The sequence below is a fragment of the Coccomyxa subellipsoidea genome, assembly GCF_000258705.1.
Source record: "Coccomyxa subellipsoidea C-169, whole genome shotgun sequence".
Taxonomy (NCBI): Eukaryota; Viridiplantae; Chlorophyta; class Trebouxiophyceae; family Coccomyxaceae; genus Coccomyxa; species Coccomyxa subellipsoidea.
Window position 1 is genome coordinate 22,936 of NW_005178017.1, and position 18,081 is coordinate 41,016.

At 56.5% G+C, this 18,081-nt stretch overlaps 1 protein-coding gene across 1 annotated transcript in view; it reads right to left on the reverse strand.

The window, feature by feature from the left end:
- COCSUDRAFT_49363 (hypothetical protein) overlaps positions 1–18,081 on the reverse strand; it is a gene marked incomplete at its 5' end in the record, with an annotated part of 43,940 nt that overhangs the window by 19,697 nt on the left and 6,162 nt on the right. The window contains 38 exons of the mRNA XM_005642608.1: positions 12–149; positions 418–561; positions 829–984; positions 1,312–1,529; positions 1,835–2,117; positions 2,432–2,602; positions 3,055–3,224; positions 3,595–3,728; positions 3,918–4,057; positions 4,509–4,619; positions 4,990–5,193; positions 5,507–5,678; positions 6,198–6,418; positions 6,640–6,836; positions 7,085–7,202; positions 7,431–7,688; positions 7,934–8,141; positions 8,485–8,896; positions 9,362–9,506; positions 9,740–9,868; positions 10,161–10,467; positions 10,741–10,915; positions 11,455–11,601; positions 11,644–11,896; positions 12,086–12,189; positions 12,573–12,775; positions 12,997–13,209; positions 13,529–13,677; positions 13,972–14,130; positions 14,392–14,462; positions 14,576–14,684; positions 14,918–15,134; positions 15,446–15,636; positions 15,960–16,133; positions 16,446–16,646; positions 16,870–16,971; positions 17,204–17,365; positions 17,582–17,756. Of these exons, the coding sequence (XP_005642665.1) occupies positions 12–149; positions 418–561; positions 829–984; positions 1,312–1,529; positions 1,835–2,117; positions 2,432–2,602; positions 3,055–3,224; positions 3,595–3,728; positions 3,918–4,057; positions 4,509–4,619; positions 4,990–5,193; positions 5,507–5,678; positions 6,198–6,418; positions 6,640–6,836; positions 7,085–7,202; positions 7,431–7,688; positions 7,934–8,141; positions 8,485–8,896; positions 9,362–9,506; positions 9,740–9,868; positions 10,161–10,467; positions 10,741–10,915; positions 11,455–11,601; positions 11,644–11,896; positions 12,086–12,189; positions 12,573–12,775; positions 12,997–13,209; positions 13,529–13,677; positions 13,972–14,130; positions 14,392–14,462; positions 14,576–14,684; positions 14,918–15,134; positions 15,446–15,636; positions 15,960–16,133; positions 16,446–16,646; positions 16,870–16,971; positions 17,204–17,365; positions 17,582–17,756 (6,841 nt within the window). The remainder of the gene's footprint in view (positions 1–11; positions 150–417; positions 562–828; positions 985–1,311; positions 1,530–1,834; positions 2,118–2,431; positions 2,603–3,054; positions 3,225–3,594; positions 3,729–3,917; positions 4,058–4,508; positions 4,620–4,989; positions 5,194–5,506; positions 5,679–6,197; positions 6,419–6,639; positions 6,837–7,084; positions 7,203–7,430; positions 7,689–7,933; positions 8,142–8,484; positions 8,897–9,361; positions 9,507–9,739; positions 9,869–10,160; positions 10,468–10,740; positions 10,916–11,454; positions 11,602–11,643; positions 11,897–12,085; positions 12,190–12,572; positions 12,776–12,996; positions 13,210–13,528; positions 13,678–13,971; positions 14,131–14,391; positions 14,463–14,575; positions 14,685–14,917; positions 15,135–15,445; positions 15,637–15,959; positions 16,134–16,445; positions 16,647–16,869; positions 16,972–17,203; positions 17,366–17,581; positions 17,757–18,081) is intronic.

Consider the following 18,081-nt stretch of genomic DNA (forward strand, 5'->3'; position numbering starts at 1 on the left):
TGAGACCCCACCTGCGCAACGCCCGGCTTGAGGGACACGGTGATGTACTGCCCGCGGTCGCGCCCATCCACGCCGTTGCGGCCGGCCGCCTGCTCTGCCTCCTCGTCGGAGGCAGGGGCGTTCCCCTCCTCTCCCATGCGTGCATGTGCCTGCACATGTCAGCAGCATGCTCACAATCATCGTTGAATGCATATAAGGCATGAACTCCCATGCTGACTGCTGCATGGTGCCGGTGCTATTCCATGCAAGGTGATGTTCTGCAGGACAAGAGGCAAAAGCTCCGAGCAGCAAATGAAGGTCTAATATAAAGACGGCCTGCAGAATACGTCCAAGCTAGTCTAGAAGCAATTCTGGTTGGCTGACAGAAACTTTGTTGATTTCATGGATCATTGCAACAGAGAGATCTGATCATCGCACAAGCTCCTCCTCATCGTCAGCAGTCAGCGGCACGGTCCCGGTGAAGGCGACGTGCATCTGGCGCATGTCATACTTCAGGTAGTTGGCGAGCTTCTTGGTGCGCCCCTGGGAGCTCTGCCTCCGCAGCTTCCTGAAGGGTGCCACCTGCACCACACATGCAGCCACAATGAGTTCCCTGCAACGTCCATATTGGCCAGCCTTCGGTGCTCAATGCAAAGCAGGAAGCAGCGACTGTCAAAATGCAGAAAGCAGAAAGCAAGGGCCTGTCAAAAGCAGGAGGTGCAGACTTGCATGTTTACTTAGACCACACCTGTAACTCACCGCAATGTATATAGCAATCAAAGCTTGATCTTATGCCATGAAGAAGCCGGTTAAAGTGGAGTCTAAAGATATGCTGAGCTGTCAGCGCACCTGCCAGACGACGACGTCTAGGGAGCAGGGGAGGGAGTTGGTGAGGATGAGCGTCGGCTGCAGTGCCAGGGTGGCCTCGAGCGACTTGGTCGCGCGCGCCATTTCCCCCGGCCCTGTGATCTTTATGTGCTTGAACGCCTGGAACTCCGAGTTCACCTGCCCCCCAAGCAATATGGGCTCAAATGTGTGATGTTAAGGTCAGGATTAGCCTCATTCGTGTGGTGAGATATTTGGAGAGGTAGAGCACGCATGCATCTGCATTCCTGTGGCTTCCACTCACTAGATGGCCTTAGGAAGCGCATCCTAGTACAGCATGAGTGAGAGTAATAGCTCAGGTAAAAGGGCACTACCGAGTGCTTTTTGGTACAAATATCATCACCAAAACAAGCAGGACATGCACTGGGCAGAGGCTAAGCTGACCTGATGGCTGCATGACTGAATCCCTTTACATTGAAAGTACCATGAGCAAGATGCATGCAGCACCTGGGCGGGGATGACGAGGAGGCTGCAGTGGAGCGGGTGGGGCTCCATGGGCCCCCCCTCCAGGGGGTCCAGGGGATCGCAGGTGATGTAGCCCTGCTGCGCCACCAGCGCGTCCACGTCAGCGCTCAGCCGGATGACGTCGCGCCTGGCCTCCTCATACCCCTCCGGCTGCACAAAGAGCAGCCCCCCCAGCACCGCCGTCAGCGGCAGGTAAACCCCTGCAGCCACACCCCATGCAGGCGTCAGCAGCACACACCGTTGCTTTGTTATCCGCAAAGCTTCTTTCTCCTGTTCTTCTGACTGCGCACACCCTGAGGACCCATGAAAGACACAGGACAAGAGGTGATCATTTGGAACACAGCGCTTGCTTGTACAAACATAGCTCACTGACAAGGGTGCAGCAGACACTCATCTATATCCGCTGGACCCAAAGGTGCCACCTTGACCTATGAAAGAACACCTCGCCATCTGCACCCAAACACAGAGACATCAAGTGGTAGGGAGGAGCGCAAGAGTTTCGCACCTTCGCCGGGGCAGAGCGGCCCGATGGCGGCGGCAGTCTTGAAATCGGCAGAAGAAGAGGTGCCGGGCGCCTCGGCCACGGGAGCGACCAGGGGCGTGATGGGAACATGCAGACGGAAGGCCACTCGGCGGTCAGTTCGGTTGTCGAGCCAGATGGAGGAGTGAAGAGTGATGATCTTGGTGCGGCCCACCAGGATGATATCCACGATGACCGGCACGCTGTCGTGCTCCGCCGGTGAGTGCATGAAGTAGCGGTACTTGCCCACCACGCTCACCGCCACGTCCTGCACCGCCATGCTATGATTGTCAGGGCAGAGTCTGACAATTGATAGACTGATGTATGTTGAGCTCATATGCTCATAAAAGATATAGTACAAACCTGTTTCTTGACCTGCATTGAATTCTTGCATTCCTTGCTGTCAGAATCTGACAGGTAAAGCACAAAGGAAGCTTTGACACAGATTTGAAACCACCGGCAGATAGATGCATTGCGTTTGACATGGACCTCTTCTGGATCAGTGCAAAAATGGCATTCTGATCCTGCATCAAATGGAAGGACACTAGCCTGACAGTCATCACCACAGAGGCTGCAGCGCACCTTGATGGGCATCCAATTGCCCTCGAAGTAGAGGTTGATAACGTTGCCGACCTTCTCGATGGACCCGCCCTTGGAGAAGGTGCTCACATTCAGCACCTTGCGCGTCGGCGCCACCTTGAGCGTCTCGCTTGCCCCGCTCTCCAGGCTGAACGTCCGCTGGACGCCCTCTCCCTGCAGCACACCCTGCGCTCAAATTGCAGGTGACAAGAGCAGTAGTACAGTACTTGCGAGCATCCAGGAAGCCTCAGAGCTCCCTCTACTTTGATGGCAAAAAGAACAGCTGTCAAAGACATAGAAAGAATGAATACAGGATGCGGTCAGCCAGCATTGCCACTTGAAACAATGCTGCTCTCGTCCCTACATGCAAGCAAGGGAAGAAGGTAATTGTGTAGATCGAATGAGAACTAGCCACTGCAACATCATAAGCAGCTCGGCAGATACCTGCATTTCGTAAGCCCCCCATGGTACTGCAGCTACCACCTCCCATCAAAACCTACATCTGTCTCAAACATTGACTGATGGCCGCAATCAGGACGGGAGCGCTCTTGACCCGGCCAAGGCTGGCAGTACACCGGGAGCACTCTCTGGCATCGACATGCAACGGCACTGAGGGGTGTACGCACGGGGTCGGCCCAGTAGAAGACGGTGAGGCCGGACTGGTTCTGGATCAGGTACTTCTGGGGCACGCGGCTGGTGATGGATCCGCGCTGCGCCATCTGCTCCGCCATCTGCGGCGCCGCGTCCAGCTGCGCCAGCCGGCTCGTCGTCGACACCGTGGACGGCGTCGGGCCGCCTGCGCCAAAAGCATGAGAGTTGGATAACGGGAGCACCAAGGCAGTGTCTGGACTTGTACCAGCACATCACAGACCTACTCAGTCCTGAAGGGCAGATGTGCATGTCTCCTGCAGGTATGCCGGGATTGTGCGGTATAAGTAGGTGCGCATTTAGTCTGCTGCACATCCCAGGAAGCTCCTACAGTTGCATGTAAGCTCACCAGTTCTGGTGGGCTTCCTCACAGCTTGGGCCTCCTCAGAAACTCAAGCACAAACCCGTGTGTGCAGAAATGCAGCGCATGGCTGGCCTGCGGCTTGACAATTGGAGATGTGGATATCTAGAATACATCCTCCTTTTCATCCTATGTATGAGAAGGATGCGGAAGTCACCTCTGGGAACGACGGGGGAGCGAGGTTCAACGTCGGAGAGCGCCTCAAGAAAGGTGCGCGCGTCGCCCAGACTCAGCAGCGCGGCTGGGTTAAACTGCACGTTCAAATGCTCCTCTGAGCCCACCCACACCCGCCTGTGGTTGCAGAGCGCACCACTTTCAGATCTCGCCAATATTTCTGTGCCGCAGAAACACCGGCAAATCCTCCAGGCTTTGGATACATGCTCGCATGAACCTCGCTCGTACTGCATGTTTTGTTCCTGACACCAAACCCGGCTGAGGAGAAGGCATTAAAAAGAGAGCAGCAGCTGATGGGCGCAGCACCTGCTGAAGTCAGAGCGGTAGATGGGCGAGACGTTGTCCACCAGATCCAGCTGCAGAGGCCAGTTCTCCCAGATGGGCTCCCAGCGGCTGCTGCTGTTGTTCAGGAAGGACGCCCACAGGCGCATCATCACCCGCCCCACCTGGCACACCCAGGTCGACAGATAAGCTTCTTGGCCAAACTTACAAGCGCTTGCCAGGACAGGCCAAGTACATGACCATATTTACTAGTATCATGCTGGCGCATCAATTGAGCACTAGTTGTTCATCTCTCCCTACAGAGGATGCTGGCTTTTTGAAAGAGCACCCCGGCCGCAGCATTGGGTCTGAAGTATATGTACTACTATGCGAGGCATAAATGACGTCGCCCAGGTCAGGCGACAGGAACAAACTCCAGACAACGCTTCCGAGGTATGAATTGCTGATCTGTTGACAGGGCTCAGACATTCAGGAGAGAACTGCGGCGTCCAGAAAACACCAACTGGAAGGAAGCTGCAGACATTTAGCAGCCTAGACAGGTCTTGCCTGATTGGACGGCCGGTCGGCGAAGGCGCGGTCGCGCGCAAAGTGGGCATCGAGCTGGTCCAATGACACCTGCAGCACGTCCGGGGCGCCGTATGTGCTCAGCTTGTCGTTGCACAGCACCAGTGACACCGCGCGCACCGCCGCGTCCACGCGCAGCTGGCTCGGCCGGAAGCCCACCTCCTGCGTCCGTGCAGCAAACTAGAACAGCTGGTGCACTCCGGTGCTTACTATCTGATGGCTCGCATGGCCATCCGCTTCTGCGTCCATCATCAAAGCAACTGATGCAGCATGGAAAAGGGCCACAAGCACTTCCTCGCGCACTGAAATAGAAGCGCACTCGTTTATACATGTACCTCAACTCGTCAAATGCAAAAGTGCCCTGGCACAGGCGCAGACGATGGAAGCTGTGGGAAGCTGTGAGGGAAGCTGATAGATGCTCATCCTAGCTCTCCATCAGCTTCCCTGATATATCTTATCAAGTGGTGGCCATGAACTTCGGAGCTCATGCATGCATATCTTTATACGGACAGACGACATGTGCACTGCTCACCTGGCCAACAGCGGCGGTGGCAGCGGCCAGGTCGCCGTTGGTGGCGTCCGCTGCGAGGCAGACGGACTGCAGCATCCACTGCGCAGAGTGCAGGAGGGGGATGTGCGAGAAGGCAGCGCGCAGAGTCAGCGAGCCCAGCTTCGCGCGCAGCCGCACACTCGTGGGCGCATGATTCACCGCCACAACCCGCGCCTTGTCATCAGCCTGCGCATTTAAGGGCAGAGCATTATATCAGATCCAAAACGACAAGTGTAATGCTGTGCCAAACAAAGCAGCTGAGCTTTGTGGTGAGCATCTCTACGTCGACTTTATCAGTGAAGTCTTGGCCTGATGACAGGTGAATACCAGGCACCCGGCAAATTCTCAGCATGCATGGCGACCCTCTGCTTGGCTGGTAGCACATGCGAACGGATACAAAGCAATTGCTGTACCTGCACAAGCGATTGGAACAATTTGGTGGGGTATGCATTGATCTGAACTCCAGTAGGAGAGAGCATGACGTGCAGAGGCTGCGCACCTTGTACTGCTCGGCGTAGTCCTGGAGCAGGTCCTTGGTGCGTGGGGAGGCCACCTTCATGACAAGCTCATCGATCAGGCTGTCCTCGGTCGAGGTGGGCATCTTCAGCGGTGGCCGCCCCAGCCGCCGCAGCACCTCCGCCCCGGTCGACTGCATCCACTCCTCCTCCGCCCTGCGCACCGACCACCACTATCATCCAGAAGAATTTCGGCTTTGCAACAATATACTGATCATCAGCACCTGTGTCATTTGCCAATGTAAGTCCGGGATCACATTGCATGCAACAGCAATTAGCGCCCCCCCCCTTGTCGCTTTCTGCACAATACAACATTGGATCACCGCTTGCAGCAGGGCTGCCACCTCTATAGCAATGGGACAATGGTACTGCAGCAAAGTGCGTGCGACATAAAATGCTCCTGGCCACTGCCTACCCAGCGAGCTGCCCAGGGCAGTCGCCAATGGACAAGGCCATATCACAACCCCCCGCAAATTATAGCAAACACACTGCCGTTGCTATTGGAATGGCACGCCTTTGCACAGCACATGACACATCACCAGCAAATCCAGGTCAAGGGGCACAGCACAGACGCCTGGGCCGAGAGCGTTAGGGCGAAAGTGGCTCGTGCTTAGGACCCGAGATGCTTCAGTGATCCAAATGGACATACGGTTCAAAGGAAGAATAGATGCTCACTTGCTGGACTTGCGCTTCCGCCGCCGCCAGCGCCACTGCCTGAACGCGCGCTGAATGATGACGGCCGCGCCCTCCTCCTTGCTGTGCTGCACGCGCTCAGCCGCGCGCTTGGCCCGGTCTTTCTCGGCCAGCGCAGCGGACAGCTGCGCCTTGCTCTGCTCCGCGCGCCCGCTCGGCTGCGCTTCCTCTCCACCTGGCGGTGTTTCGGAGGTGTGCGGAATCTGAAGCAACGGAGATATTTTAATATCTCATTATGAATATGCACCAATTCTTCCGTACCCTGTGGGAGGATTGCGGCAGGGAGGTTTAGGCTTGCAGTGTGAGCTAATGGGCCACACTGTGGGGAGCTGTATTTTCTCAATGTGCTTGCTCTGAAGTTTAATCTGAGGCAATCCTTTCTGACATGGAGGGCAAGGTGTGCTGTGGATGTGCTGACGCTCACCTGCATCTCCAGGCGGACGGCACAGCTGTGCGGCAGGAGAAGGCAGGTGACGAGCGCGGCCGGATCCCGCACAAACGCGGCAAAGTTGCGCAGGTCCAGGCGCAGGTCCGACTCGCCGTCGCCGCCGGCTGCGTATGCAAAGCGCAGTCCCGACCAGCTGGCCGCCAGGCCCTTCTGCTCCAGCCGCATCGCAGTGTCTGCAGTTATAGCAAGCGTATTCTTCGTTGTTTTTACACTGATCTATACATCAAGTATATATTGGAAGGTGCAGATGCATGTGAAGAAAGCTGAAAATGATTTGAGCTATGGGCCTTTGCATTGCACCCTAGCTGTTGTTGAAAGGTTGCAACAGCGGTGACAACAAATTCTATGGCTGGACATCAACGGACTAGTCAGGCGCTCTATGGCAGAAGATAGAAGAGTCGACAGTATGCAGGTGCCTCACCTGGGCTCTCTCCACTGAGCGCTGTTGCCACCAGGAGGACTCCGGCCAGGCGATCGTGCAGGCTGGTGTGCACGGCTCCAGCGCCAAACTTCTGCCTGACGATGTCAAATGTGGCCACCTGCGGCAAGCATACCCAAAGGTTGTATCCCAATCTCAAGCAATCAAGGAATCATCAGCCACACCAGATAAACCTAAGCATGGCCAACGTCAATTGCGAGTGGACGCCGCATCTGATCTTCAGAGTTGAAGTAGCACAGAGGCTTGTGTTTCTGCTCGATATGCCTGTCCTGCATGAGTCCATCAGCGCACAAAACCAGCAAAGGAAGAGGCGTGCCTTGTCCAGCACGGGTGTGAACAGCGCCGAGTTGACAAGGAGCAGGTTGAAGTAGAGCCATGGCCCGGGCTGCAGAGCGCGCGCAACCGCGCCGGCTGCTGCCGCGGCCGCAAAGTCGTCTCCGCCGGGGGCGGCCGCGGCGGCCGGCAGAAAGACAGAGGTGATGGCCGACACAAGGGAAATGTCATGCAGGAAGGGCCACTGCAGCTGCGCCTGCGCCAGCGCTGCCTGTATTGCCACCGTGCCATCCTTCATCAGGCTTAGAGCCACCTGCAAATCAGCAGACAATGTTCAGTCAATTGTGTAAAAGAATCATGACAGAAGCTTTCTCAGCAATCACTCAGACGGTTACAATTTATATACTAAGCAGCAATAGGCACTAATGTCTCACACAGTTGTGACTGGGTACATTCGACATAAGGCGCTACAGGGGCAGCAAATTGCAGAATTGGAGAATTATTGCAGGATTGATGATCCCAAATCGCAATTATCAATATCAACAATATTGAGCTCACCTCCAGGGTGGCGCCCTGGGGCATGTTGGTGCACTCGTCGGGCGTCAGGTGCGCGGCTTCCTTATTCTGCAGCACGGCCGGCGACCGGATCAGGTGCACCACCGGCGCGCCCTGCGGAAACGCCGTGCTCAGCTCCGGCTCGCTTGCCACCTCCACCACTGCCATGTACGCCGGCTGCGGCGGCGCGGCTGCTGCCGCGCGCTTGGCACTGCACAGTGAACACCATGTGTTTTACTATATTCTGCTGCGTGAATCTCCTTCAAAGCTATGACACTGTCTGCCGCTGCTGCATGTTTTCCAAGGTGGAAGGCTGGGTGAGAACTAAAGAGGCGGCCCAGGAAAGAGCAGCATACAGTATGCAGGAAACATTGTCCGTCCCCCAGTAGACGACCTGAACTGAGGTAAAAGGCCACGTGCATGTCCCAGAATTGAAGTCCAAGCAGACAACTGGGTGGCGAACAACCCTCCGTCTGGACGAAGCACACAGGGTTGACCAATAACTACTCTATGAACCACCTCACGGCAAGCTCTCTAGAGCGCACAGTCCTCACCGCGCGGCCAAACCCTGCTGGCTGCTGGAGGGGTCGATGGGCGGCCTTGATGTCCCGGCAGCGCCGCTGTGAGCAGACCTCCCATCCGCGGAAGCAGGCGTCCCTTGCAGCGGCCGCAGCGGGCTGCGCGACCCGGAGGCACCGAGCGTCAACGCACGCTGGCTTGCTGCGAGGCCCTGCGCGGAGCGCGGGGTCTTTTTGGCAGCGCTGATGCTAGTGCAGCGCTCTAGCAGGAGATCGCCCATGCCGAGCCGAGCCGGGCCGGCCGCGGCTGGCGCCATTTGGGGGGTGGTCGCCACATTTGAGGCGCCCAGGCGGCTCGCGACTCGCTCCCAGGATGGGCCGGTCGCCGCAGAGGCGCTATCGCCCCCTCCGCTGCCACAGAATGCGCCGCTGCCCGCACCGGCCCCACCTACTACAGAAACGAAATGCTTTTCCTCAGACATTTTCTTTGGCATGATGTCAGTTAGGAATGGGCCAGAGTGCGCCTGACCACATCAAGACTTGACCGATGCTACCCAAGAGGCTGTGGCCCCCCAGATTCACTGCCGCTCCTGTTCTTCTGCCTACCTCGCAATGCTACGATAGCGTTTAGAGGAGAGGCCACTATGGCGGTGAAAACGTGATGGTCAGGGCCCGTTAGGCTAGCAACACTGCAGTCTTAAGGTGTTTGCCCCAGCAATATTCCCACAGCCTCCTTGACATCAAGCATAACTTGGGTTCACAGATGGACGCCGTCACAGGAACAGGCTTGCTCCTGGCTGCTGCTGTCAGGGAAGTGCACCATAAGGCGCATACAAGCAGCAAATGCCACAACCCAGAAGTTGCATTGGACAAAGCGCAGGGACAGAGCAAGATCAACAGCACAGGAACTCACTTGCAGGAAAGGCGCTGCCGGCAGCAAAGGCGGAGACGCCGTCGCGGACTATTTCCAGGTGGCGCAGTGCGCCAGAGTAGGCCAGGCGCAGGTCGTCGGCCTTCACTGTGGCGGCTGTTATGCTCATGTGCGTCGCGCACGACCCCTGCCAGAGCATCATAGGTAGTTAGCATCCCTTTTAAGAGTGCATGCTGCTGAAGGAGATCCAGCGCATCTGGATTCTAGACTAGCCAGCACCCATCAACAACATGGTTGAAACCATTCCCCATGGCGCCATCATCACACCTGAATGCACTCCATGAAAGACCAACGAAAGTGACTGGGGATTGAAACCCCTCGAGATGTAATAAGGTCAGCAGGAGGCGAAGTGAGTGGCACCTGCAGTACGGCGAGGTCCATGGCCACGTCCTCAAAGCGGGTCTTGAGGAAGGGGTGCAGCTGGTCCGGCGCACGGCCCTGCATGGAGCACTCTGATTGCCACTCCCTTGGCTCCGCCTCCAGCACAACCTGCAATAAAAACCCAGCACATGGTGCTCATAAGGATTAAAGAACAGATCAAGGATATATATGGCATGGACTGAGGCATTCTTGGCCCACTGAGGTTGGTCTGGCGTTTACCGAGCGTGGCTGTCCGCAAGCATGCACAATTCCAGACACAGCCATGATTTTAGGAAACAACAAAGATTAGCATCATGAGCACCGTCAAGTCGATAAGGCCCATCAAGTCCTGCTCATGCTTGTAATTATATAACACAACAAACAAAAACAAGGCATCTACAAAGAGCAATGTGAGGCACACCGTGAGGTCCGGCGCGGAGACGGTCATGTAGAAGGAGGGGCGGTCCCCGGCGGGCGGCTCGAAGCAGAAGGAGTCGGTAAAGGTCGTGCGCTGCTCCGGCTGCGGCGGCGGCCGGCGCTCCGCGCGCGCAAACGAGGACATCTCGGCCAGGTTGCCCTGCGCGAAGCCGAGCAGCGCGCTGTAGTTTGCGTTGTTCAACGCGGCTGCTAACGTGGACGCTGTCAGGTGCAGCTGCGTGTAGGGTCGGCCCCCGTCGCGCTGCTCAAACATCACCATCGCGTAGTTTGCCTGGTGGATGAACGGCGCTCTGCAGCAACCAAACACCATAATGCCATCAGCAAGGAACCAGCCACCTTGTATACGTACCTGCAGAACCCTCTGTGTAAAGTTATTTGCCCCAACCATGAGGATTGACTGCAACGAGGAATGGCCCAAATTGCATAGTGCGCTTTAATTAAATCTAGACTGGGCATGATGACCCATCCCAAATCGCAACCACCCTGCTTGAGCCCTCCGAGACAATCTCTAGCTAACAGCATCAAGTACTGCAGAGCTTCTGGGCAAGCAACTTCTTACGGACCTGCTGGTGAGGTCGTACTGGTCCATGGGCCACGCAAACACGTCCACGGTGTTGGGGCAGAAGCGGGTGCGCCGCCGAGATGGCGCGGCCACAGTTGGGCCGAGAGAGGCGCAGCGCACAACCAGGCCATCAGCCAGAATGGCCACCATCACCTCCGGCGGCTCCTCTGACATGCCTGCATGCAAGTTTTATAAGATATTTGTCTTCATGTGCCCATGCAAAGGCCTGCAGCATTGTCAGGAGTGCACAAGATCTGGACAAGCAGCGCGAGCAAGGTCTGTTCCAGCCCCCATTCGGTGATGGTGATCAGGATCCTCCACAGCTGGACACCACCAATGCCAGAATGCTTGTACAGCGGGCTCTTGCCAGCGCCAGGCATTTTGATGCCCGGTAAAATGCCCACTGTGCAGAGTATTTGTGGCACAGGCTTAGCCTGCTATGATGATCCCAGGTCCCTGTCAATCATGAGCTTGAGCGCAGGAAACAGCCATTAACGGCTCACATAAGGACCTGCACACCAGGCCTAAAGAAGCGCCCACCTGACTAGATAACGGAATTCAGTGCCTTGCAACATAAGACATGTTGTAGGAGCTCGTGCACCTTTGCCAACAATTGTGTTGTTCTGCTCATCCTCACAACCCATCGCATCTGCAAAAGGATATTGGTAGAGGCACAGCATCGCACCAGGGGTTTCTGGCGGGTGATGAGGCGCACTGTGGCAGCGGACGCCGCTGGGCAGCTCGGCAGGAGCGCTGGGCACCCGGCCGGGCAGCGCCAAACCAGGCGCCTTCGCCACATCCACCCCTGCCAGCACATCTTTCCCCTCCCCTCCCGCGCCGCTGCCGGCCAGCCGGCTGGGGCCTGCCGAGGGCGTTCCCTCCGGTACCCTTGGCAATGACTCACCCGCCCGCCGCTTGCCTTTCACGTCCGCAAACGGTGTGTGCTGCAAAGCACTGCGCCGCGTGCGAAGGCGGGCTTCCTTCTCCTGTGCGGCGACTGCCTGATCCGGGACGTGGAGCACGCCCGCGTCGGCATTGGGCAGCACAGGGTCAGGGGGCGGGTCCCCCAGGAAAAGGACGCCCTTCCGGTGGCGCTGCAGGTCCTTGTGAAGACGCCGCTCCTCCCGGGCCTCCCACTGCGAGAAGTTTTTCATGGCCTGTGCAAAGAGACGGTGGGCTCAGGCGCCTGGCTCAGAGTAGGCACACTTACAGCTGTGCATGCTCCAATCTCCAAAGGGCTCATTCAATCTTCATGGTTCTGCCATGTTTGACAGAGCTCAAGCAACAACAGAGTGATGCAGCTTGGAGTGGAAATATATGGGAATGAAGACAGGAGCACCGCCCACCTTCGTGAAGACGCTGTCGGAGTTGTGCACTTCCAGGTGCTCGTCATCCCCAGCGTCTTCCTCCTTGCTGTCGTCATGTTCCTGCCCCTCCCCACCGTCATTCACTGCGCAGCCGGCAAACCCTGAGTCAGTGGAGCAAGTCTTGGATTAAAGGTAGCAAGGCAGATGCTTCAGCAAGCCCCGGCATGAAAGGCGCAAATATCATGCTGCGTTGCTAATGTTTTCGACCTTGGCTCAGAGCAGCCATGAGAACAGATTGGCACATGATGCTGGACATATACATCAGCCCTTGGCCCACTTTACTCCTTGAATGACAGCCAGAACAATGCTTGGTGGCGCCCCGAGTCACTCAAGGATGGTGCTTTGCATGCAATTGTCAGAAGACGCAACAAGCACCACCCACACGAGAAGGCATACACCAACCCGAACTTATCCATCAAGATGGGCGCATTCATGTCGCTAGATGATTGCAGGATCTACAGCTCACCAGCTGCATTGTCAGGCTGTCCCTCGGGTGGGGGCGGGGCGGGGCGGGCGACCTTGCGCGCGAGGCGGCTGCCACGCAGGCTGGCCTCCACCATGTCAGGCACGGAGGGCAGAAGCGCCGTGGCCAGCGCCGAGTCTGGCAGCGCCAAACCAGGCACGCCCACTATCAGCGTGTCTGCGTCGCACTCCAGCACCTGCCTGGACCTGCAAATAGCCAGTTAGAGACTTCGTCAGCACCAGTCAGAAAATGTCCCATATTATCGGCTGTCTGTTGGGACTGTCAGGGACATTCGGCGGTGCTGCCACTGAAAGCCACTGTGAGTCAGATGAGTTTCCCTGATGTGACTCCCTGGCAATCTCTCACGAGTGAGAAGCGTGCTAGACTGTCACAGAACCATGCATTGTCGGTTGTCTGGGGCGCTTACTTCGAGCTAGCAGGCAGCAGGACGCTGAGGTTCGTCACAAAGATGAGCAGCTGCAGCGGCAGCAGCTGCTCGTCATCAGTTGGAGCAGCAGGTTTCTGAACAGGCTGCGGTGTGAGAGGGGCCCTGGCAGTCCCTGGCTCCTCCAGAAGACCAGCACTGCCCTTGAGGCCCTTGGTGATGATGTGGACTCCGAACAGGATGTCATGCAGGAACCTGCGGGACAACAGTGCACATCATGTGGGCACAGTCAGCAATCTGCCGCACTACAACTTTGCTTGCAGCAGTCTGTCTTGAGTCGGACATGCGCGCATGCAGACAGAAAGGCATGCATGCATGCCAAGCATCCATTTCAAATGGAACGAAAGTAATTGGATCATGAGCCTCCATCATGCTACATTGAATGCATTGTAAAATGTGGCATTTATGAATGGATGCATGGGTTCTTGCTGCCCTCACGCAAAGCTTTCACCCCATGAACTTCAACCGAATGTCACTGGAACAGTACGCCAGGCACATGCATGCATCTACGCACCTGAACAGGACGAGCATGCGCGGGTTGGCCATCTCGATGATGAGCGAGGGCGGCTGGTTGCGCTTGACCGGCTGCGTGTACTCCAGCGTCAGGCTGCAGCTCTCCGAAGCGCTGTTGGGTCGCAGCACCATGCTGTGCTCCGGCCTTGCCTGCAACACACCACGCAGTTCTGTAAGGGCTTGCCCTTTAATACTCCCAGGCCTTCGGCATGCAGTAAATGTGCAGGAAGGCATACAGGAAGAAAGAGCTTCACCAATTATTTCCATCACAATGATCAGATGATGGATCTTGCTCACCAAGCATCTGATGCAGAATCATGGCCACCTTTTCTAGGCCACGTCTCCGATCCTCAACCCAAGCAACCTATGCATGGAATCTCATTCATCATATTATGAGCGGTAAGAAGGTCTTGCCTGCATGTCCCGCAGGCTCATGTCCTCCACAGTGAGGCCGATGGTGACAGCGCTGGGGTTGCTACCGTTTTCTGCCTCGCTGGCGGATGTCACATCGACAGTGAGCGCCGCGTCCACGATTTTGAAGGACACGAGCTCCCTCCCCATCACCAGCAGCACCATGTCCAGGCCCACCATGCCCAGCTGCATCTATTGACCAAGAGCAATTTTGCAGTCAGCCATCACAGCTCTCGTGGCCACCATGTTCTCAATTCAATCGAAGGGGTTGTGGGCTCATATTTATTTGACAGCTCATGCCAAAGCCTTCTTCAAGTGACACAGTATGCTCGATCTCAACGCAATAGTTGTTAATGGAGTGGTGTAGTGTATTACTTTCACTTGGCATAGACACGCCATGTCCGCGCAATGCACTAAGTAGACTCTCATGAAAGGCTCGGGGTGGCTTCTCACCTTCAAACCCGGGAAGGCCATGCCGCCGCTGCGCCTGGGACTTTTGACCTCTTCCTCGCTGCTTTCCTCACCTGCATGCAGTCAATTAGGCTCACAACAAAGTCAACTGGAACTGATGTTGAAGCACTGCATGCTCAGGCACATACATGCATGCATTTGTGATGCTCCACCAGATGCCACTCACCCATTGTCTTGTGGAATCCAGTGTCCTGCAGCAGGGAAAGGATCTGCGCAGTGAAGGGCAGCAGCATGTTGTTGGTGCTGACTCGTAGGTTAGTCAGCATCTGCCCGATCTGCATGACACATCCCATCCCATTAGATGGGCGATCGATCACTGAGACATGACGTGGTGTAGATGGTTATTGGACACTGCAGCAATAATATCACCAACCATGACAAAACAACCGTTGTCCTATTAACAACAAGGCGCCAGCCTTTACGCATGCATGTCTGCATGCAAGCCATCCTATAGCTCACATGGGAAAATGATGACCAGAATTATGCAAGGGAGCTGTGAGGAGCACACCTCAATCTGCAAGTCGGCGGGCTCGGCATGCGGCCGGGGTCCGTGGCCGCGCGAGGGCAGCTGCGGGGGCGCCAAGGTGAACACCAGGGACAGCTGCGGGCCCAGCACGCCGCTGCTGAGGAAGCTGACGGCCTTCACGCCCGACTGCATCATCCCAAAGAACATGCGCTGCTTTGCTCGCAGCCGCAGCACTATCATGCGCGTCGCCCGGTTCCACCTGTGTGGCAGTACAGCGCATCTTATGTCGCTCTCCTCAAGACCCTTCACTCGGGGCCATCGTGATTCATTCTGACATTCTACAGACGGCAGCAAGGGGGCGCCCATGCACAGGCGGCTGTGCCACATCCAGCAGAAGGAGCCTCATCCTTCTCAAAGACTTGTAACTTTCTGAAAGGCATGCATTCAATATTTTCAGGCTACCCTCATAATATGCCACAAATCACACTCTTCATGCATGCATTCAATATGCTCCAGAGTCCCACATGCATGGGTAGGTGCCAGTCAATTCTCAGAGTCAAGCTAGCGCACCGCTTCTTGGCCTTGGAGGTGCCGATGACGCGGAGGATGCGGCGGCGGAAGGACGTGGCGTAGCTGTCCAGCTGGGCAGCGCGCGCCGGCAGCGGTCGCAGCAGGAACGCGAACTTGGAGCTAGGGCGCAGCTGCAGGTCGCGCACAAGGACGCCGTCCATGGTCAGCCGCGCGCGCAGCCGCCCCGTGCCCTGCAGCAACAGGAAAGGGCTCATCTACATCTGGCGCACAACAGACGAGGACAGTGTAGCAATAGCATACATAAACCTGACCAACGGGGGATGAACTATGAAGCAGCATGCAGGGCAGCGCCCTTCATGCTGGCATTGTCAGCAGTCCAACATACCAACTAACATGATACGCCGTTTTCATGTGTCCCTACTGTTGGGTTCTCATGATACTCCAAGCTCCACCACATCAGCACCACGCAAAGCTAGATCACCACATTTGCGCAGGACATGTATCCTTAAGTTGCCCCATGATAAAAAGGCAGCAGGAGTAGGAAGAGGCGCACTGCATATGTGGCGCTGGCCAGCAGGCCGATGACCTGCATGCCGTAGAGAGGGGTGAGGAAGCGGCTCCAGGCGTGTGCTGCCTGCCCCTCCTTGATCTGGCGCCCCCACTCCCACCGCCTGAAGCGGGTCGCCCCATCAGTGCCCGCCACCGCACTGCTGGCATCCCTCGACACCTGCACAAGCAAAAAAGGTTAGACAGTTGAAAGGCATGAGACAAATATTTTGATCTCTTGAAAGGCATATGTGCAAGGATCTCAGAAGGCAGCCTCTGCAGCTGCAAAAGGTCTGCAGCCCCTACACTCCCATAAAGACCCATCTAAGATTGAGCTATCCCACAGAAAGTAGGATTACAGCATCACTGGATGTGTGGATAATGGGCTAAATTCCGCTAGCCCAAAGTGCTTCCAAGGAACACAGGAATACGTCATCCCCCTGACCTCTTGATGCCATTGAGATTTCCAGCAAGGATGGCACCATATGCGCACCATGACAATGGCGGAGATGAGCGGCACATCCAGAGTGCAGGCGACATGGAGATGTGAGGAGGACATGAAGGAGGGCCGCGAGCTGGCGCGCTGACGAGGCGCTGACCGGGCAGCCGCTGGCTGCCAGGCAGGCGCCAGGTCGCCCTGGAGCGTGCGCACGATGGACAGCACATGCGCCACTTGCCACGGCGACACCCACACCTATGAATCAAGCCGCCACAATGGAACAATCATTCCCTGCTGTTTCACATTATTGCTGAAGAAGTCAAATGGCATCTCACCCATGCATGACATCCTGCATTTGGCCTATGGAAAGGCACTGCATGCCAGTGAGACTTCCTGCCCCTACAAAGATACAGCTGGTTGACTCATTCTAGATATGGTGTATTGCCATTGCCATGATGCTGCAGTGAAAGGGGTTTACCATGATGCCGATGGCTCCAAGGGCCAGGCTGGCGTTGAGGCTGGTGGGCGCGGTGGGGACCAGGACTACCTTCTGCGATAGCTCTGCATGCATGCTCGCCACCTGCAATGATCAAGCATCACAGTCAAGCATCTATTCAGGCTCTATTTGCAGATATCTAATACATAATGTTGACAGAAACATATCGGCAAACGGACTTGCACTCGACAGTCCCAATCGGTCGGCAAGTGAGCAGTGGGTTCTGGTAGTTCATGCATGCTGCCAGTTGCAGGAACCAAATGGACTGATATCAGATAGTTATGACCAAAGATTGAGGACTGGGAAAGGAGATCACCTTGAGCAGAGGCACCAGGGGGAAGGGAGGGCAGGTATCCTCGGCAGAGGGGCCTCCGCTGCTGCTGGCTCGGTGCGCCCCACCGCCGCTGGCGCTGGACACGAAGCTCGCGCGCCTGTCCTGCTGCCCCTTCAGCCGGTGCTCCTCCTGCAGCTCCGGACCCTGCAGTCCGACATTCGTTTGAGCTCCCCTCCTGCATCACTGCACTTCTGGTGCTGTTCACATCCTGTACAGTGGGCGTTATCTCGTATTGGGAGATATTCAACCACACATCCCTGCCAACCCTGGACACCTGCAGCTCATTCTAGAAGTTGCTCATTTCTTGACCTATCATCAGCAACAATAGACTCATGGTCTTGGAGTGCCCAGAGGTCTCACCGGGTACAGGTGGAGGTCCTCTGGGTGGCCCCAGACTTGGGCCATGGCCTGCATGTCTGGGTCGGCGGCCTCCTGCGAGCCCAGGTCTTCTGAGGACTCGCGCCGCAGGAAGAGGCTGCGCGCTGCCACCGTCCGGAAACTCAGCAGCCGCCGCTGCAGCGCATCACCCCGCCGCCTGCATGCATTGGGCCCCATCAAACCACCATGTGTTCGGCCCAAGGACTAGAGCATCACACGAGGCTTCTCTCTCAAGATCCTTCTGTTGCAGGAGCGTTGGCTCTCAGGCACCACAAGACTGGGCTGAAGGTGCAAGCTGTGAGAAAGACCGGGGCCACAGAAAAAGCGAGACGCATATTGTCCACGGCTGAAGCACCTCAGCTGCACTGCTTCAGTCTCGAACAAACATGCTGCGCTGCATGCTCTAGTCAATCTGAAGGCTCCCAGCTCCCAGCAAGTACTTCCCTCTGTGGGATGCCTCACAGAGGTTTCTGGCCTCACTA